The 21,930-nt window shown below is 46.3% G+C and overlaps 1 protein-coding gene across 1 annotated transcript in view; it reads left to right on the top strand.

Annotated features, from left to right (window-relative positions):
* STRIP2 (striatin interacting protein 2) overlaps positions 1-21,930 on the top strand; it is an 82,926-nt gene that overhangs the window by 42,107 nt on the left and 18,889 nt on the right. Inside the window, exons 10-17 of the mRNA XM_030216999.1 lie at positions 3,327-3,541; positions 5,783-5,848; positions 9,329-9,392; positions 10,586-10,657; positions 12,819-12,893; positions 13,836-13,933; positions 15,413-15,539; positions 20,433-20,533. Of these exons, the coding sequence (XP_030072859.1) occupies positions 3,327-3,541; positions 5,783-5,848; positions 9,329-9,392; positions 10,586-10,657; positions 12,819-12,893; positions 13,836-13,933; positions 15,413-15,539; positions 20,433-20,533 (818 nt within the window). The remainder of the gene's footprint in view (positions 1-3,326; positions 3,542-5,782; positions 5,849-9,328; positions 9,393-10,585; positions 10,658-12,818; positions 12,894-13,835; positions 13,934-15,412; positions 15,540-20,432; positions 20,534-21,930) is intronic.

The following is a 21,930-nucleotide window of genomic DNA, read 5'->3' as shown; positions in this document are numbered from 1 at the left end:
TAGTTATTTCGTCATTTAGGGCAGATAAATGCCCTAAACACACCTTCAATATGCCCCCCCTTCAAATTTGGATGAAGTGTGGAATAAAACATCTCAAATTGGGGTGTAAAAAATCGCAACTTGGACATTTTTGAGAGAAAAACCTGCTTCTGCCACTTTATGACCTCTTTTGGACGTTTATTTTGTTTTGTTTTGAAAACGAGCCCCATATTGTCCCAAGACTGCTTCACATTTAACTGCTCATATGTGATTGGCATGATGGCAAATTGGCAACCAGCATTTAGTCATGAATGACTATTTCCTTCACAGACTGGTTTGGCTTCATCTGCTGTCGTTTACTGTGTTCCTATGTTACAGATTATTAAGATCTTCTCAATAGCGTAATAAATTATGGCAGATCTATACAAGATGATTGTGTTTATTTGGTATTATTGTTCATGTGTTAAAACACACAAATACTAATAAAAATATATATTTTAAAAAAAGATAAGTCCATCTGATCTGCCGGTAAGATGGGCAGCTTTGTAACTGCCTGTCTGTGCAGATTACCCCCTCTATACCTTTCTTTAGGGTTGTAAGTACTGCTTTATGCAGTTACCCCCCCACACCCCATAATAAGCCTTATTGAACATAGTAACATAGTAGATGATGGCAGAAAAAGACCTGCACGGTCCATCCAGTCTGCCCAACAAGATAACTCATATGTGCTACTTTTTGTGTATACCCTACTTTGATTTGTACCTGTCCTCTTCAGGGCACAGACCGTATAAGTCTGTCCAGCCCTATCCCCGCCTCCCAACCACCAGCCCCGCCTCCCACCACCGGCTCTGGCACAGACCGTATAAGTCTGCCCAGCACTATCCTCGCCTCCCAACCACCGGCTCTGGCACAGACCGTATAAGTCTGCCCAGCACTATCCCCGCCTCCCAACCACCAGCCCCGCCTCCCACCACCGGCTCTGGCACAGACCATAAGTCTGCCCAGCACTATCCCCGCCTCCCAACTACCAGCCCCGCCTCCCACCACCGGCTCTGGCACAGACCATAAGTCTGCCCAGCACTATCCCCGTCTCCCAACCACCCGCCCCGCCTCCCACCACCGGCTCTGGCACAGACCGTATAAGTCTGCCCAGCACTATCCCTGCCTCCCACCACATAGTAACATAGTAGATGACAGCAGAAAAAGACCTGCACGGTCCATCCAGTCTGCCCAACAAGACAACTCATGTGTGCTACTTTTTGTGTATACCCTACTTTGATTTGTACCTGTGCTCTTCAGGGCACAGACCGTATAAGTCTGCCCAGCACTATCCCTGCCTCCCACCACATAGTAACATAGTAGATGACAGCAGAAAAAGACCTGCACGGTCCATCCAGTCTGCCCAACAAGACAACTCATGTGTGCTACTTTTTGTGTATACCCTACTTTGATTTGTACCTGTGCTCTTCAGGGCACAGACCGTATAAGTCTGCCCAGCACTTTCCCCACCTCCCAACCACCAGTCCCGTCTCCCACCACGTAATTGAAGTGTGAAAGTAATTTAATTTTTCCTTTTAGGGGAACTGCTGTAGTTCTTAATCACCTGTATAAGTGACATACCTAGAAACATAGAAAATGACAGAAGATCTAAACCATACGGCCCATCCAGTCTGCCCATTCATACCATCTATCCCTTCCTCTCCCTTAGAGTTTCTATATGCTTGTCCCATGCTTTTTTTTTAAATTTATGAATTTACAATAACAAGTCAAGCAAAGAAAACTTTACGGCAAAGCTTAAAGATGGAAAGGAGAAAACAATAAAAATGTAAAGCTAATGTCGATAAACATAAATCATTGCTCAGATCCTCAATAGAAGTGAAGATCCAAACCAAATGAGGAATTTCATGTCCCATGCTTCCTTGAATCCAGATAGTCTTCCTCTCCGCTGGGAGGCTGGCTGCTCCATGAAGTGTTCACCCTTCCTGTGAAAAAGAATTTCCTCAGTTTACTTCCCAGTCTGTCCTCTATCACCTTCATCCTATCCCCCCTCATTCTAGAGCTTCCCTTCAATTGCAGGAGACTCGCTTCGTGGTTAGTGCAGCGGACTCACTCTGACCCTGGGGAACTGGGTTCGATTCCCACTGCAGCTCCTTGTGACTCTGGGCAAGTCACTTAACCCTCCAATGCCCCAGGTAAAAAATAAGTACCTGAATATATGTAAACCACTTTGAATGTAGTTGCAAAATACCACAGAAAGGCGGTATATCAAGTCCCATTTCCCTTTCCCTATTTGAAACTCTACATGGAATGTTGCTACTATTGGAGATTCTACATGGAATGTTGCTAGTGGAGGAGTAGCCTAGTGGTTAGTGCAGCGGACTTTGATCCTGGGGAACTGAGTTCAAGTCCCACTGCAGCTCCTTGTGACTCTGTGCATGTCACTTAACCCTCCATTGACCCAGGTACAAATAAGTATCTGTATATACTATGTAAACCGCTTTGAATGTAGTTGGAAAAACCACAGAAAGACGGTATATAAGTCCCATTCCCTTTCCCTTTCCCCTTTATTCCATGGGCTTTCTAATTTTATTTCCACCCATTTTTAATAAATATTGGTTTTTCATCCACATGTCTGCTTTGGTTGTTTTCCATCTTGGTTACCCTGTTGTTTTCTTGGACCTCACACACAGTATGTGGCAGAGTGGACATTAGAACTGAACCAGGGCTGTCGAGAGGGGGGGTAGGGGGGCAAAATTCCCCAGGTCTCTTCCTTTCTCTCTTGCTCCTGATGGGACCTGGGTGATTGCATCCCACAGGAGCAGGAAAGAGAAAACTCTAGCACTGGGCTCCACTCGGAGGCTGGACTTCAGGCCAGGGCCTCTGGTTTGACTGGCAGGGGTCCCCCCCCCCCTAGGCCCTGCTAGCAGAGGAGGTCTTCCTCCAGCGCTGCTCTTTTTCACTCTGCCGCCTTGCCTGCCAAGTGGCAGCTTTTCTCCTCAGGCCGCGTATGCTCGGTTTTGAAACCAAGCATGTGCGACGCGAGAGAAAAAGCAGCCGCAGGGGCAGGCCATGCGGCAGAGTTAACAAGAGCAGCGCTGGAAGGAAGACCTCTTCTTCTGGCGGGGCCTGGGGATCTCCGCTAGCCAAGGTAGTTGCAGTTGTGGTGGGCAGCAGCGATCCTGGGGGGGGGGAGCCGCTGCGGTGACGGTGGCGATCCTGGGGGGAGGGCAGCGACGGTGATCCTTGTGGGGCGACGGCCCTGCCCCAGTCCCGGCTCAGTCTCTCGGCGGCCCTGAACTGAACCGAAACATGCAGAGAGTGTCTAACCCCCTACCCTTGCCTTCCAGGTGCTGGTGAAGCAGGACAGTCTGGACTTGTACAATGAGAGGGACCCCTTTAAGAATGAGGAGGTTGGAATGGATGATGAAGACAATGAAGACATAGAAAATGGGACTGAGGGTGAAGATCCTCTGGAGCGGGAACCCATCCTTCAGACCCTGCCCCGCCCTAATGCTGAAAGGGCGTCTTTCCCCAAGGGCCTTCCATGGGCACCTAAAGTCAGGTACATCAGCTGTCATCCCTTTAGCTTGCAAACTGGAGGGGGGGGGGGCTTTTTACAAAGCTGCGGGGGGGGGGGGGGGTTAACGCACGGGTAGTGTGCGTCAAATCAGCACTACTGCCCTCAAGACAATCATTTTATTCTGTAATTACGGGCAGTATTGGGAGCCTGCCCACTTTTATTTCCGCACTAAGGGGCACTTTTACTAAAGGGTTGTTGCGTGGCAACCCAGAACTACCGCTGGTCCAATGCGGGTGCTGACGGTAGTTCCACCCCCGGGGGCGTGTCATTTCTGGGGCTAGTGGAAATATTGAAAACCTATTTCCACCGGGGATTACCTGGTGGTAATCAAGCACCACTGCTTAGCACGGGAGTCCTTGGCAGAAAGTGCGAACTTACCACACGCACGGCCACTTCATTTTTTGGCTATTTTCACCTGCTGCGGTAAAAGGAGCCCTAGTGCGTGGCAAAAATGGCCACTGCCGCTAGCACAGGGCCCCCATTTACTGCAGTTTAATAAAAGGGCCCCTAAGCAAATAGTATTCCTAAGTTAGAGAATATCGCTAAGCGCACGTGCCAAAAAAATCCACTCCGAGTGGGGCATTTAGAGCTCATTTCTACACCAAACGTTTGGGCGCAAGGATTTACATCAACTGAGACCTGGTGTAAATCCTGGAGTGTAATTTAGGTGCAGATCTCCGATATTCAGTAAAACTGTGCGCATCTTTAATGAATGCCCTGACCCCCCCATGCCTCTCCCATGGCCACGCCCCCTTTTGAGTTGAGCGCTATAAGATTTGTGCATGGATCTTTACTGAATAGCGTGTAGCAAGATGTGCGTGCAAATCCAAATTATTGCCAATTGATGCCAATAATTGTTAGCACCCAATTATTTCCGCTAATTGTCTCAGTTAGCCAATTTAGATGCATACACATCTCAGGATAGTGCACACTTTGGGGAAAGTATACACTTGCCTGCATAAGTGATAGTACTCTATGGGGCCCTTTTACAAAGGCACATAATGGCCTATGCCCGTGCAGAGCACGTCAAATCAGCATTAGCGCCCGGCTAGTGCATGTGCCTGGCGGTAATTCTGAGTTTGGTGCATGCCGAAAATCCGCAATAGAAAAGAATTTTCTATTTTCTACTGCAGGGATGTTCCCGGCAGTAATCGGCAGTTGGTGCGTGCTGGATACTTACCGCGCAGGTAATGCATGTGCCCTTACTGCTAAGTCCATGGGTGGCGTTAAGGGCTCAGGCCATAAATATACGCATGCTGGTTTTCATTTTGCCACTTGTCCATTACCCAGCACCCCCCCCCCCCCCAAAAAAAAAAACCTTTTTTCCAGATGCAATGGAGAAATGGTCCAGTGCACATTCAATACATGTGCCCACACTACCGCAGGCCACGTTTTGGTGCGCCTTTGTAAAAGGGCCCTGTAATGGAAGATTTTAAAGATTGTTTTCCAACTCTGCCTTGACCGACAAGTGCGATCGGGTCTGTATTTCTGATTAGAAGTAATTCTGTATGTGTGAAAGATAAGACACAGCTCTAATTAATTTGGTATGTGAAGGGAGAGGTGGAGCCTGTTTCGAGTTCAGACTGGCCACCTGGACTGAGAGAGGGCTCTTACAGTGAAGCCAGAAGCTCATCTATGGATGGACGCATTGCATAGAAACAGACTTCTGGTCATGAGACTCTGGCTTTACTGAAAAAGGGGTTTCTTTCAGCTGATGTAAAAAACCTGGATGATGTAATGATCAGTGATGTATATAGTCTATTATTGCTTCTTTTCCTGGTCTAGAAACTTCTAGCTTTGCTTGGATGTAGTGATCAGTGATGTAATGATTGTTTATAGGTATTGTTTCTTTTCAGTTATATAGCTTAATCATTGTGTATCTTAGACAATAATGAACCTCTAATAAAAGTCTCATTTACCTAATACGAATCCAAAAGAATCCACAGTAATTATCGAGTAGTCTGTGTCAGTGAGGCAGGCTGTAAAACCAGAGCAGAACAGGCCCCTATAATTGTATCACACACATTGCACTAAACTTATAGGATAAGGGGAATAACGACTGTCAGCATTACAGGCACCTTCCTACCAACTGTGCTTGACGGATTTTAAAGCATCCTAAGACCAAATGCAGCACTGGAGGAAACTTTCGTTTTGCTTTGTGACTGTTGATTTTAATGACTCGTGCTCTCCATTTTTTCCCTCGTATCTCTCTCGATCAATTAGAGAGAAAGACATTGAAAATTTCTTGGAAACAAGCAGGAGCAAATTCATTGGATTCACTCTTGGGCAGTGAGTATTGGCACATTCTGGATTTTAGAAACTAATGGGACACATTTGAAACCCTGGGAAGTGTCTGCAATCCAGCAGTACATTGTATCTGTACTAGCTTTACATTGTTCTATTTTATGGTTTGTTTTTTTTAATGTTTGTTTTAGAAGAAAATGTTTTAACTACTACTACTACTACTTAACATTTCTAAAGCACTACTAGGGTTACGCAGCGCTGTACAGTTTAACAAAGAAGGACAGTCCCTGCTCAAAGGAGCTTACAATCTAAAGGACGAAATGTCAAGTTGGGGCAGTCTAGATATCCTGAATAGAGGTATAATGGTTATGTGCCGAAGGCGACCTTGAAGAGGTGGGCTTTGAGTAAGGATTTGGGCAGCAAGGGGGCTTGGCGTATGGGCTCAGGGAGTTTATTCCACGCATAGGGTGAGGCAAGGCAAAAAGGGCGGAGTCTGGAGTTGGCGGTGGTGTAGAAGGGTACTGAAAGGAGGAATTTGTCCTGTGAGCGGAGGTTACGGGTAGGAGTGTAAGAGGAGATGAGGGTAGAGAGGTAATGAGGGGCTGCAGATCGAGTGCATTTGTAGGTCAGTAGGAGAAGCTTGAACTGTATGCGGTACCTGATCAGAAGCCAGTGAAGTGACTTGAGGAGAGGAGTGATATGGGCATATCGGTCCTAACGGAAGATAAGACGTGCAGCAGAGTTCCGAACGGATTGAAGGGGGGATAGATGACTAAGTGGGAGGCCAGTGAGGAGTAGATTGCAGTAGTCAAGGCGGGAGGTGATGAGAGAGTGGATGAGAGTTCGGGTGGTGTGCTCAGAGAGGAAAGGGCGAATTTTGCTGATGTTATAGAGAAAGAAGCGACAGGTCTTGGCTATCTGCTGGATATGCGCGGAGAAGCAGAGGGAGGAGTCAAAGATGACTCCGAGGTTGCGGGCAGGTGAGACGGGGAGGATGAGGGTGTTATCAACAGAGATAGAGAGAGGAGGGAGAGGAGAAGTGGGTTTGGGTGGGAAGACAATAAGCTCGGTCTTGGCCATGTTTAGTTTCAGGTGACGGTTGGACCTCCAGGCAGCAATGTCAGATAGGCAGGCCGATACTTTGGCCTGGGTTTTAAGAAAATGTTTTTATTTATTTATTGGGATTTATTAACCACCTTTATGAAGGGATTCACCGAAGGCAGAGTACAGCAAATACAGTTTAACATAGAAATTACAATTTTGTTAAAAGCTTAACAGTAGTAAAATAACCAAGAATAGACATAAATATTAAAAAATGAGGTACATTTGAAAACGATACGTTGAAACCTAATAAAACTACTGTGAATAGTCTGAAAAATATACACATTTAACAGCACTGGAATTCAATGTGGGTAATGATTTCTCCACATTTGCTCACGAAGCTAAGTATTATTTAGCATTTCTATTCCACTGAAGTGATTTATGGACACTGGTAAATACGGGGTTTTTGAGACCCACATATCTTATGTAAGCAATGGAGATGGGAAGATGGTAGAACGAGAGGACATGAAATGAGATTGAAGGGGGGCAGACTCAAGAAAAATGTCAGGAAGTATTTTTTCACGGAGAGAGTAGTGGATGCTTGGAATGCCCTCCCGCGGGAGGTGGTGGAAATGAAAACGGTAACAGAATTCAAACATGCGTGGGATAAGCATAAAGGAATCCTGTGCCGAAGGAATGGATCCTCAGGAACTTAGTCAAGATCAGGAGGCGGGGCTGGTGGTTGGGAGGCGGGGATAGGGCTGGGCAGACTTATACGGTCTGTGCCAGAGCCGGTGGTGGGAAGCGGGACTGGTGGTTGGGAGGAGGGGATAGTGCTGGACAGACTTGTACGTTCTGTGCCAGAGCCGGGGTCGTGAGGATAGTGCTGGGCAGACTTATACGGTCTGTGCCAGAGCCGGTGGTTGGGAGGTGAGGCTGGTGGTTGGGAGGCGGGGATAGTGCGGGGCAGACTTGTACGGTCTGTGCCAGAGCCGGTGGTTGGGAGGCAGGGCTGGTGGTGGGAAGGTGAGGATAGTGCTGGGCAGACTTGTACGGTCTGTGCCAGAGCCGGTGGTTGGGAGGCAGGGCTGGTGGTGGGGAGGTGAGGATAGTGCTGGGCAGACTTATACGGTCTGTGCCAGAGCCGGTGGTGGGCAGCGGGGCTGGTGGTTGGGAGGCAGGGATAGTGCTGGACAGACTCGTACAGTCTGTGCCAGAGCTGGTGGTTGGGAGGCGGGGATAGTGCTGGGCAGACTTATACGGTCTGTGCCCTGAAGAGCACAGGTACAAATCAAAGTAGGGTATACACAAAAAGCAGCAAATATGAGTTATCTTGTTGGGCAGACTGGATGGACCGTGCAGGTCTTTTCTGCCGTCATCTACTATGTTACTATGTAAGCAATGGAGTTTATCTCACCTAAGATGGTGATTTTTTTCAGGGTCAAAGTCCCCCTGTTTTCTCTGTATTTGTCGCTGAGCAGGTGGAGTTTTCCTCTTTTTTACACAGTTTGAGTTGTTTATTGATTTGGATAATTTTTCCCTCTGTTTCCCACCATAAGCTTTTTCTGCTTACCACAAACAGCTGCCCTCTCCAGCTTTGAAACCAAAAGCAATATTCACAGCTTTAGCAGGTTAGCGTCATGTGAGATGTGTAGTCTGGCCCCACTGAACCCGTAGGAAGTTGTGAATAGATGTCATGTGTGGATGGTTCTTTTATTCATTTTTAGTTATGCTACTAATCGTAGAAAACCAACTTTGATTGGAAAAGTATATCAGTTAACAATAGATCTAATAGAAATTATTACACAGAAATTATTTAAATTCAGATACAATGATAAGCCGACAATATTAGGGAACCAAGTGGGCATAGGTGCCCTGTATCAGAGGCTTGGGGAGGCTAAGCCTCCTCAGCCCCCAACCACAATCTTCCCTGCCTGCCAAACCCACTGGTTCTCCTCTCCTATTCAGTAATATCCCATTTCTCTCTCCCTCCCACCCATCCCATATTACCCAGTTTGCGGACAAATGGGCAGGCTGGCGGACCTAGTGGTGTCCTATCCTCCCCTCCCCTTACTGTACTGCCCTGGTGGTCTAGTGACCTCTTCAAGATAGCAAAGAGCCCCCTCTTTCCTGCCCGGAGCACCTGCAGACTGTTTCTTGCTGACTCCGGTCCCGGCACTAATTCAAAATGGCCGCCGAGAGTTGAAGCGGCCTCGTGAGACTTCTGCAGAAGTCTTGCAAGGTCACTCTCGATGGCCATTTTGAATCAGCACCGGGACCGGAGTCAGCAAGAAACAGTCTGCAGGCGCTCCGGGCAGGAAAGAGGGGGCTCTGGCTATGCTCCTGGTTTGAGCACAGGGAAGTTAAGTGACTTGCAGAGGGCATAGTGAATGATAAAGAACAGAATCAAACCACGGTCACTAGTTGTCAGTAGCACGATGCAGTTATGCTTTGTTTGAAATTTGTCGACCTTTCACTCCTCAGTGACACAGACACCTTAGTGGGACTACCCCGGCCTATCCATGAAAGCGTGAAAACCCTGAAACAGGTAATGTACTGATAATGGACCTACAGCTAAGACCCGACTCTTGATCTTTTCCTGTGAATCTTGCTTTTTATGACGGGGGTTCTGTTGTTTTCACATTGTGGTCTTCCTGTACTTCAGTGTAGCTGGATGAACTGTTGTGACATTTGTACTGACTTAGCATTTCCAGGAGGAAGTTCTGCAGTATCCTCAGCCCTCCAGAAAGTCATAATCATAGGCGGTTGGGATGAAGATGACCTGACAGCCATCAAGTTCCATTTTCTTCTAATTGTCAAACATCTGTCTCAGGGCCGCCGAGAGGAGGGGGCGGGGGGGGGGCAAGATTCCCCCCGGGCCCATCCTCCAAGGTGGGGCCCGGTGCCAGGGTCTCTCTCCTGCTTCTGACAAGACCCAGATTATCGCGTCCCAACAGGAGCAGAAGAGAGAAAACTCCAGCGCCAGGCCCCGCTTAGAGGCTGGGAAGGAGCAGACACAGGGATACGGGGCCTCTTTTTTGGCTTGGGGGGGGGGGGGTCCCCAGGTCCCAGCAGCAGAAGCCTTCCTCCAACGCTGTTCTTCACTCTGACACATTACTTACCCTGCCCCTGCGGCTGCTTTTCTCCTCACATCATGCATGCTCAGTTTTGATGAAATTGAGCATGCATGATGTGGAGGGGAAAAGCAGGGGCAGGGCAGGAAATTCGGAGAGTGAAGAACAGCGTTGAAGGAAGGCTTCTTCTGCTGGCAGGGCCTTGGTACCCCCCGCCAGCCACGGTATGTGGAATTGCGGCCCGGGGGGGGGGGGGGTTGGCAGCGATCCTGGGGAGGGGGCAGCAGTGGCAATCCTAGGGTGTGGGGTGGCTGCGGCAGCCCTGCCCCGTGCCCGGCTCAGTCTCTCTGCGGCCCTGATCTGTCTTTCTATGATGATCCAGTGGAAGGCTAGCTAAGCATAAATCTTCATCCCTCTTGGTCTTGCTGTTTCTAGTAGGGCTAAAGAACTTATGGAAAACATGTATGTGCCTTGTTTTCTAATTATGGTGTTGGAAACAATCCACAGTCATCTCCAGGGGTGAGAGCAAAGTGAGTTTCCATGGTTAACCAGCAGCATCCTGAGCGAGTAGTATACTTGTTATTACCCTGATATGTCTAGTAATGTGTCCATTTCAGTTTGCGTCTCTCATTAACTGGATCTCTTTTTCTTCTCGATTTCACACCAGCACAAATACATCCCTATTGCTGATGTACAGATCAAGAATGAGGAGGATTTAGAGAGATGCCCTGTGTCTTTGGTAAGATCAGGAGAATTAAAACAGAGAGCAGTATGTCTCGATAGGTCAACGAAAACTGTTCTTGTCTTGCACCATGAAATGTTTCAAAAGTAAACATTGCAAACAGTAATACTTGACTATTTTGAAATCTGGAGCATTGCAAGCCACAAACTCACCCTGTGCATCACACTCCCAAGTGCCTCTTTCCCACTTGGATGATGTCAGCAAGGGAAGCCAGTGGATGGGGTACAATTATGGTGCTCTAGCACCGGGGCACATCTAGCTAGCTACCCCCTTGCTTGGAATTCGTTGAGTTGCTTTATGTGCAGTTAAACCAGTAGCAACCTTGATGCCACAAGTTATATTGCATGGTGGTGTGTGTTTGGTTCGTGCAGGGCAGGCGATGTTGCTTGTGAGATCAGAACCAATGAGGACCAAACTCTAGAATGTATAAGGTAACCTATGGCACTTGTAAACATGGCTGTTTCTAATGTTTCTGAGGCAGTGTCATAGTCACTTAGGGGCCTGACTCAGGCCCCCTTCAAACCTTCAGCACCTATTAACCTTAACCGAGTTGGGTGGCAGAGCCGGTGGTGGGAGGCGGGGCTAGTGCTGGGCAGACTTCTACGGTCTGTGCCCTGAAAATGGCAGATACAAATCAAGGTCAGGTATACACAAAAAGTAGCACATATCTTGTTTATCTTGTTGGGCAGACTGGCTGGACCGTGCAGGTCTTTTTCTGCCGTCATCTACTATGATACTATTATATAGCTGGCAGGGATGCTGAAGCCAAACCAGCCAAAGAAATTTGCTACTTAAGCTGCTCACCTTCTCCTCATGCATCTGCAGTAAAGTGAAACTCGGTAGCACCTGCGCGAGGAGTCTCGGCATTGGAAGCTGGAGGCACGCCGCCGACTTTTACTTTACTGCAGCTGCACGAGGAGGAGGAGGAGAGTGGCTCGGGCATCAAATTTGTTTAGCTAGTGGGACTTTGGCTTCCCCGCCAACGAAGATAATATTTTTAACATGCGGGGGTAGGAGGAAATGTATTGCCCCTCCCCAGTTCATCCTTCCCCCCTCCCTAAAACAAAACCCAGAGGGTTGGCTATTTCCATGGTTTTAATTTTAATGTCTGACAAATACAATTTGGAATTAATACACTATTGCCACTTGTTTTATGAACTTTTGAAATACTGTACAAAATACCCAACAACAGGCTATCTGGTTAAAGTTAACTAAAATACGTTATCTGATTAACCAGCTATTCAGCTAGATAATTGGCTAGGTTAGTGCCATTAAATATAGCTGGTGAAAGATAACGAGACATCGTTATCTGGATGTTGTAGGACTGCCATTTCTGTGACTGGACTGCACTAAAATGTTTGTGCTCTCTAGTTAAGTTTTTTTTTAAACCTAGAAGCCCGAACACCACCTCCTAAAGATTATTAATTATTATTAATTACATTTGTATCCCACGGTTTCCCCACACATAGCAGGTTCAATGCGGCTTACATAGTAAATAGAATTACAATGTCTTGAAGGAGAATGTTACAAGTTGTAGTAAACATAGTAGTAGTGGGGTTTTGTGGATATGTAAATTGAGCATGGAGAGGTAAACAAAGATAGGATGAGCAAAAGGAGAAGAGATTGGGAGGGGTACGGAGTAGGAAGGATGGAGAGGAAGAGATTGAGGAATGAGCATAAGGAGATTGTGAGACATGGTCAAAGGTATAATAATCATTGGGCAGGAATCATGTGGGTGGGCTTAAAAAGTTAAGTTGGTCATTAGGGTAAGCTTTCTTGAAGAGATGGGTCTTCAACATTTTTCTGAATGGTAGATGGTCGTTGACTGTTCGGATGGATCTTGGCAGAGCATTCCAAAGCTGGCTGCCCAAAAAGGAGAAACTAGATGCATAGGAGGTCTTGTATTTAATACCTTTGCAGTTGGGAAGGTGTAAATTTGCAAGTGGGATCACCATTGTGTTGTTAAGAGCATGTAAAATCAGATCATTGGTTTTGCAGTTCTTCATTTCTTGTTCTTTTGTTCTTTGCATTTTTGATTGTTGTAAACCACCATGATCTTTAAAGTTAGCTGGCATAGTAAATCTTTTATATAAACATAAAGATAGCTTAGACAGCCTGTCCGTTTTTGTCTCAATTAGCTTTTTCTGTCATAATGTAGGGAGAAGAGGAGGTGGAGGAGACCCCGTGTGAGATACTTTACCGTGCAATGTTCTACAACCTTCCACAGTACATGGTAAATAAATGTTCTGCGCTTTGCTTTATCCTTTCTTATGCCGGTCAAAAATGATCACAGAGAACAGTTCATCCTGGTTAGCGTACAAGGTTGCTGTTTATTTATTTATTTATTTGTAGCATTTGTATCCCACATTTTCCCCACCAATTTGCAGGCTCAATGTGGCTTACATTATGCCGTGATGGCGATCGCCATTTCTGGGTACAGAATTACAAATGGTCTTGCATTAAGGTGCATGCATACATGGTAAAGAAGAATAGATTATGCTATTGCATAGAGGTTTCTGAGTGATAGAGTGAATTGTAACATAAGTTAGGTCATCGACTACAGAGAGATCATTTTCAACATAAGAGATAAAGAGGTAGTACGTATTGTGTAGCTTTCATTAATAGCAATGAGGTTAAACAGTCAAGTGACAAGAGTTCGGTTTTGTCTAGTTCATGTAAAGTCTAATTATTTTGTATGTAGGACGGATCGTTATGGTAAGCCTTCTTGAACAGGTCAGTTTCGTCCATTACATTGTAAGCTCCTTTGAGCAGGGAATGTCCTTCTTTGTTAAATTGTACAGCGCTTCGTAACCCTAGTAGCACTTTAGAAATGTTAAGTAGTAGTAGTAGTCTACGGAAGATTGTTAGGTCATGCATTGCTTTTATGGCCTTCGGTAATGCGTTCCATAGTTGCGTGCAAATGTAGGAGAAGCTTGACGCATATGTGGATTTATATTTTAATCCTTTACAGCTGGGGTAGTGGAGATTGAGGAATGTGCATGCTGATCTTTTTGCGTTCCTAGTAGGCAAGTCTATGAGGTCTGTTATAAAAGTCAGTTCCCCTCCCTGCTCTAGTTAAGAAGGGGCATAGCGAGGCTTTTGCCCGGAGCCTTTTAAAAGTGGATAGTTGTTGATTTGCTTGTTACTCTGATGAGCCACCTTTGTCCCTCTACAGATTGCACTGCTCAAGATTCTCCTAGCTGCAGCCCCCACTTCCAAAGCCAAGACCGACTCCATCAACATCCTGGCAGATGTGTTACCTGAGGAGATGCCGTAAGTATTCTTGACGGACTTCACAACTAGCAGCAAAACAACTAACCGTAAAGAAAGAAAAAAACTCCCAGAACAAATGGCATGGATGGGGATAAATCCATGTATGCTGGGGTCATGTAGGGGAGAGGATGTGTTTTACTGTCACTCCAAGGGCCGGCTCTGCTTCTTTCTCTAACCTCCTAAAATCCTGATTAATTATACCGCCTGAATATATGATTTGCAAGCAAACGGGTGCATGGACAGATACGTAAGTAAAAACAATAGAACTGTTACACCTAAGTCCAGGGGAAAAGAAAAAGAGAATGAGGCCTGCTGGACAGTGGTGTAGCCAGACCTTGACGAAGGGGGGTCCAGAGCCCAAAGTGTGTGTGTGTGTGTGGGGGGGGGGAGTACATTTTGACCTACCTCACCGCTGTCACTGCCACATATACCTTGGCTGGCGAGGGTCCCCAACCTCTGCTAGCCGAAGCATTTGGTCACTAAAGCATTCTTTTCACCAAAACGAGCATGCACGTGATGTGAGGGGAAGAGCAGGGCAGGCAATGCGGTGGAGAGCTGGAGACCAGCGCTGGAACAAACGCTTCAGCTGGCGCCGGGGATCAGTTTCAAGAACAACATGTTAAACAAATCCTACTAAACTGCAAATAAAAGCTTAAAAGCACTTAGGAAGGAAGTACTATAAAAAATGTCAGTAAAGTGTGAGTGGAGGAGTAGCTTAATAACAACAGTGTACCAAGGGCAGAGCGGTGGGGCTAGTCCACCCCGGGAATCAAACCCAATTCCCCGGGTCTACAACCCACTACACTAACCATTAGGCCACTCCTCCTCTGATAATGGGCATAAACATTAACCCCCCCACTTCATCCACAGGAACACCCCCACTCAGTTCAAGTCAACTAGTGCACATAGGAGAGTTTGTTTTGTGCATAAGCTGCTCTTAAAATTAACCTATTTTGTTATAGTGGACTTTTAATGTGGGCGTCATCTCTCCCTACCACACGAGGCACAGCACGGGGCACTGCAACCAGTGGCGTACCAAGGGGGGGGGCGGTCCGCCCCGGGTGCACGCCGCTGGGGGGTGCCGCGGCGCGTGCCTGCTCCGAGTTTGCTAAACTTCATCGCTCGTTCGCTGCAGCTCCCTCTGCCCCGGAACAGGTTACTTCCTGTTCCGGGGCAGAGTGAGCTGCAGCGAAGCGAAGTTTAGCGAACTCGGAGCAGGCGCGCGCCACGGCACCCCCCCCCCAGCGGCGTGCACCCGGGGGGGGGTGTCATTTCACCATAGGGGGGGAAGGTGTAATTTAGCGGGGGGGGGGGCGCATCGGCGCTCCGCCCCGGGTGCCATCCAGGCCAGGAACGCCACTGACTGCAACAGCAGACTTCTGACGATCACTGGGTGGGAGTCGCAAGGGGCACTGCTCTGGGGTCCCTGTGCCCAGGAGGAACTTTACAAATGTCGCTTGTCTTCTCTCTGGAAAGCAGTATCACCGTCCTGCAGAGCATGAAACTGGGAATGGACGTGAATAGACACAAGGAAATCATAGTGAAGAGCATTTCGGCGCTGCTGCTCCTGCTGCTCAAGCATTTCAAACTCAACCATATATATCAGGTGAGGGGTGTTTGTGCTCAGCAGCTCCTTTCTTTATTGTCATCATCAGTGTTACTGACAGGATGCCATCAGGGTGCACAGCTCGATACACGAAGTAGCAGACAGAAATACGTTATACACAGAGGGTAATTTAAGAAAGTCCATTGGCCTAATGGACAAGGCACTGGAGTCTTAAATCTGGGGTTGTGGGTTCAGGTTCAGGTACTATTACTACTTATCATTTCTATAGCGCTACTAGACGTACGCAGCGCTGTACACTTGAACATGAAGAGACAGTCCCTGCTCGACAGAGCTTACAATCTAATTAGGACAAACAGGACAAACAAGAGATAAGGGAATATTAAAGTGAGGATGATGATATACAGCAAATGAAGTTCTACTGAAGTAGGAAACGGTTAAGATTTGAAAATGATAAAAGACCAGAAAAATTTGAACAAAATGAATATTGTTACAGATGATTAATATCGAGATTGTTGTTTTCCTAGAGTTCCGGGTATGACTCCTAATGTTTTTTTTCCTCTGAAATGATTCCTCTTAATATATTAATTCAAAAGGAGTGGAGCCTGTGAGACTGGGATTACTTTAATCAGCGGGAATTGGATTGGAGATTCAAGGGTTTGTATTGTTAAACAATTTCTGGTTTTAAAAGGGAAAAAAATGAAATCAGGTGTATTACTTTCACTAATATTGGACAATAAGTATGTTTCCAATGAAATTGATGGACTATGCACCGTTATGGTCTTGAAGAAACCAACCAGATGATCAACGTGGAATAATGATTTAGATAAATAATAACTGGGGATAATCGGGTTAATACCACGTTTTCTTTGTTTGCTGTTGTTTGAATTGATCTCCTTGTCTTGTTTCACTCTCCCTATTTATTTTGTGGTCTAAGAAAGAGAAAGATTGTATAAAATCCATTTATCTTGTTGAGATTGTTTTCTTCTAATATTGTTTTAATCATCTCTGTTTTACTATTTTGCAAGTGATCCTTGTAAAATGAAAAAAATTATAAATAAATGATTAAAAAAATAAATAAATAAAGTGAGGATGATAAAATAAGGGTTCTGAACAAGTGAATAAGGGTTAGGAGTTAAAAGCAGCATCAAAAAGGTGGGCTTTTAGCTTAGATTTGAAGACGGTCAGAGATGGAGCTTGACGTACCGGCTCAGGAAGTCTATTCCAGGCATATGGTGCAGCAAGATAAAAGGAACGGAGTCTGGAGTTAGCGGTGGAGGAGAAGGGTGCAGATAAGAGAGATTTACCCAGTGAACGGAGTTCCCGGGGAGGAATGTAGGGAGAGATGAGAGTGGAGAGGTACTGAGGAGCTGCAGAGTGAATGCACTTATAGGTCAAAAAGAGGAGTTTGAACTGTACGCAGAAACGGATAGGGAGCCAGTGAAGTGACTTGAGGAGAGGGCTAATATGAACATAACGATCCTGCAAAAGGAATAAAGGCTAGTGAATAGAGGAAAGCAAATATACACACTCAAAAAAATAGAGAGAGGGGGTTTTAAATGACAAGGCTTCTGTTTTCAGGTACATGTGTGGTGCAGGGGTTAGGGCTGTGGCCCCTCAACGCAGCGGGTGTGGGTTTGATTCCCACTGTGGGTCTTTAGGGGGTGAAGAACTTTTGTGCACAAAAGAGGACATATTATGTGATGATCTTAAGGTGGCCAAACAGGTAGAAAAGGTGACTGCGAAAGCTAGAAGGATGCTTGGGTGCATAGGGAGTGGAATGGCCAGGTGATGATGACCCCGTAAAAGGCTCTGGCGAAACCTCATTTAGAACATTGTGTACAATTCTGGAGACCAAGCCATCAAAAAGATATGAACAGGATGGAGTCGGTCCAGCGGGCAGCTACTAAAATAGTCAGTTTCCTTCACCATAAAGCGTATGGGAACAGATTTAAAGGTGGGGAAGCGGGAGATAGGAGAGAGGTGGTGGGTGGCAGGGCTGGTGGTTGGGAGGCGGGGCTAGTGCTGGGCAAAACTTCTATGGTCTGTGCCCTGAGAATGACCGATACAAATCAAGGTAAGGTATACACAAAAAGTAGCAGATATGAGTTTATCTTGTTGGGCAGACTGGATGGACTGTGCAGGTCGTTTTCTGCCGTCATCTACTATGTTACTATGTTAAATATATATGTAGCATAAATTCACAGGAGACAAGTCTCTTTCAATTCGAAGGAAGCTTTGGAATGAAAGGCATAGGATGAAGGTGAAAGGGGTAGACTCAGAAATACCCCGAGGACATATTTCTTCATGGAAAGGGTGGTGAATTTGTGGAATGGCCTCCTGGTAGAAGTGGTGGAGATGAAAACCATGTCTGAATTCAAGAGAACTTGGGACAAGTACATAGGATCTCTAAGGGCATGATAGGGAGAGTAGTTGGCGTGGGTGGGCAGACTGGATAGGCCATATGGTCTTTATCCGCCTACATTTTTCTCTGTATCTATGTTTTAATAACAGAACGTGGAGATAGGGAAGGCACATGGGCACATACCTTGCACCTGTGTTTTGAAGACCACATATGCTCTGCTATTGGAGGAATTCTTTGATGATCTGGGAATCCCAAAGTATGGAATGGACCTTAAAGAGACAGAGCATTTCTGTTACAGAATAGTTACCTTTCTTCTTTCTTCTCAAGGGCACGCAATTCAGTTTTAAATGGATTTTGAGATAAGAATGTCAGCTCTTCCAGGGCCAGGAGGTTAGCTGCATGATAGAGGTTGGGAGTTTCCTTTTTCGGTACTATTAGGGATGGTTGGGGGGTCGTAAGAGCCAGGCCTGGGGTCCATCCTTGTCTTTCTACTCAGACTTTAAGGGTATCCTGGGAGGATTGGGGGTGGGTTGGAAGGAGAATTGGATATGGTCTGAGTTATGGTATTATGGTACGGGTTGTCATAAGATATTATGTTCCTTTAGGGTAGGGTTATTGAATTAGACTGGTGTGTGAATCACACCTTTATACCCCTTATGCTTCTTATGGTGCTTTTATGACAATGAGCTCTGTTCATATTTAATAAGTCTTAATAATCTATAAAGTTAATTTGTAGAAACCTTGAACAACGTCTACATCAGTTTGTCTTCTTGTGCTCCTGCTCACGGTTACACCTGCTCTGGGTCAGAGGCGTCTTTGGTTTTAAAATGCATGCAAAAGTGTCAGTGCCACACCCCCTTCCCTGGAAATGTCTATAAGGGGTAATAAGCTTGCCTACAGATAACCCCCTAATTCTCTAAAACACACCTCGAGATGCGCATGCAAATTTGGGCACGTGCTCACATTGCAAATGCATCTTTAATTGACTAATGATCCCATTAGTGCCAATAATTGGCTTTTAACAAGCAAATATTGATGTTAATTGAAAACATGTATGCATGTAAATTTAGGTGCGTGATCTGCGCCTAAATTTTACAGGTGTCTTGAAAAAGGAGGCACGGAAGTGGGAAGGTCCTGGGCATTTCAGGGTGGAGCATGGACGTGGATTCCAGTTTCGTGTGCAGTTATAGAATATGGGGTCTTTGCGCGTAAATTTAGGCGCAAGACCAGGTTTGGGATCCACTGCCCTAAGCGCACTTGCTATGGAAGTATGCACCAGCTTTTGCACCCTCTATATTCTTTGGACACCTAAGCAGGGACATAGCCAGACATCGGCAGGAGGGGGGTCCAGAACCCAAGGTGAGGGGGCACATTTTAGCCCCCCCGGCACCACCGACCCCCTCCTGCCATTTTTTACCCCCTTGCCATTTTTTACCCCCCCCCCCCCACTGCCATCACCACCATCACCACCTTTGACCCCCCCGGTGCCAACCCTGTCGACTCCCCCCCCTTTCCTGCCGCTGTCAACCCTCCCCCGCTGTCGGGTACCTTTACTGGCGGGGGTTCCCAACCCCCGCCAGCCAAAGTCCTGTTCTCCAGCGCGGCTGCGTTGCTGATCTGCAGAAGCCTTGCAGATCAGAAGCCTTGCAGATCAGCAATGTGGCTGTGCCGGAGAAAAGGACTTTAGCTGGCGGGGGTTGGGGACCCCCGCCAGCAAAGATACCCAACAGCGGCGGCGGGTTGGCGGTGGTGGGAAGGGGGGGGGTCGAAAGGGGTTGGCGGCAGGGGACCAGAGCCAAATCTACTGGGGTCCATGCCCCCGTGGCCCCACGTAGCCCCACATAGCTACGCTCCTGCACCTAAGCATGGGACAGGCACATGGGGTCTCTTGGGAAAAGGAGGAGTTAGTGGTTACTGAGGATGGGCAGACTGGATGGGCCATTTGGCCCTTTATCTGCCGTCATGTTTCTGTCTACTTTTACACGAGCAGATCTATGCAAGTGAAACAGTGTTCTACATGCAAAACTAGTTTACCATATTACCCTCTTATGTATTTCTGTACCCCTGTTTTACACCTGGGCAATTCTATAAGTGTCTACCTGAGCATCTAAAATGCTGTTTCACAAGCTGACATCACTTATTAAAATTACTTCCAAGTTGCACAAAATGAGAGGAGGTACAAATAGACCAGGGGTGTTCAGCCTTGGCCCTCGCCAGGTCGGGGCTTTTCAGGGATTCTCCAATGAATATGCATGAGATCTTGCAGTGCATGCAAATAGACCTCATGTATATTCATTGGGGAAATCCTGAAAAACGGACTGGACTGCAGCCCTCAAAGACCAAGGTTGGACAACCCTGCTGCAGACTATGCCTTCCCATCTTCTGTCCTCAGCCATCCTGCGGTGTACTTAATCAAGAATAATTACAACCGTGAACCATCTCCAGGAACCACACATTCTGATTCAACCCATTCACAGAAGTTAATTATAGACAGGGTAGCATCTAGTTCTGTTCCCTTAAGCCTACTTAATCCTTCACTCGGAGTGTTCTCTTATTTCTTTCCATTATAGTTTGAATATGTCTCTCAGCATTTGGTGTTTGCAAACTGCATACCCTTGATCCTGAAATTCTTCAACCAGAATATCATGTCATACATCTGTGCAAAGAACAGGTAGCATGGAGAACCCAGTGTTCAGTGTGGAGCCTGACTAACAGCCAAGAGCCTGATGTGTTTAGAAACTGCTATTTAGTGTCTCACCTAATGCTGAGTTGCTGTGTGGGGAGCCTGAGGTTGGCCATCTGTCACTGTGTGCTGTTCTGAGATCCAGTGTTCAGCCTGACAAATGTAGCAGCATCTTGACAGTATGTGTGGATCTAGCATTGAATGTACCATAGAAACAGAGAAAATGCAAAAGAACGACCCATCTAATCTGCCTGCTATCCTTTACTGTTGCGATAGGGCGGAGTCTGTGTCCACATTCATAGGAGCTGTCTTTGTGGGTGCTTGAGTACCCCCAATATTCAGAAAATTCTTTATACGTGTCCAGGGGGGGTTATTTGCACTGGACTTAGCACCCCCAATAATTTTGAAAAGTTGGCTCCCATGACCCCAATATTGAGAAACTTCCTTGTATGTATCCAGGGAGGGGTTATTTGCACTGGACTTAGCACCCCAATAATTTTGAAAAGTTGGCTCCCATGACCCCCAATATTGAGAAAATTCTTTATATGTGTCCAGGGAGGGGTTATTTGCACTGGACTTAGCACCCCCAATAATTTTGAAAAGTTGGCTCCCATGACCCCAATATTGAGAAACTTCCTTGTATGTATCCAGGGAGGGGTTATTTGCACTGGACTTAGCACCCCCAATAATTTTGAAAAGTTGGCTCCCATGACCCCCAATATTGAGAAAATTCTTTATATGTGTCCAGGGAGGGGTTATTTGCACTGGACTTAGCACCCCCAATAATTTTGAAAAGTTGGCTCCCATGACCCCCAATATTGAGAAAATTCTTTATATGTGTCCAGGGAGGGGTTATTTGCACTGGATTTAGCACCCCCAATAATTTTGAAAAGTTGGCTCCCATGACCCCCAATATTGAGAAACTTCCTTGTATGTATCCAGGGAGGGGTTATTTGCAACTGGACTTAGCACCCCCAATAATTTTGAAAAGTTGGCTCCCATGTTCATATTCTCTCGGCTAAGGATCTTCTGTGCTTATCCCTGGCTTGAATTATTTTAGTGTTTTTGCCTCAATGACCACTGCTACTATTTCTGTGAAGAAATATTTTCTTCTGTAACCCCCTGAATCTCCCTTCTTTAAGGTCCATGCATTGACTCTTACTCCTGTGCATTGTATATCTCAACATTCCTTACTCCACATTATTTGGACCCTGGAGTTTCATTTCATAGGGATCATGGTACACACTCTGAACCATTTTGTTAGCCCCTTCTGTATATCTTTTTGGAGGTCCAGCCTCCAGAATTGAACACAATGAGGCTGATATTAAGAAGATGTGTGTGGGTAAAATTGACTTTTACCAGCCATTAATCTTTGACTTTGAAAA

Source organism: Microcaecilia unicolor, chromosome 10 (genome assembly GCF_901765095.1).
Source record: "Microcaecilia unicolor chromosome 10, aMicUni1.1, whole genome shotgun sequence".
NCBI lineage: Eukaryota > Metazoa > Chordata > Amphibia > Gymnophiona > Siphonopidae > Microcaecilia > Microcaecilia unicolor.
Note: the sequence above shows the minus strand (reverse complement) of the source record. Positions and strands in the feature narration are given on the sequence as shown.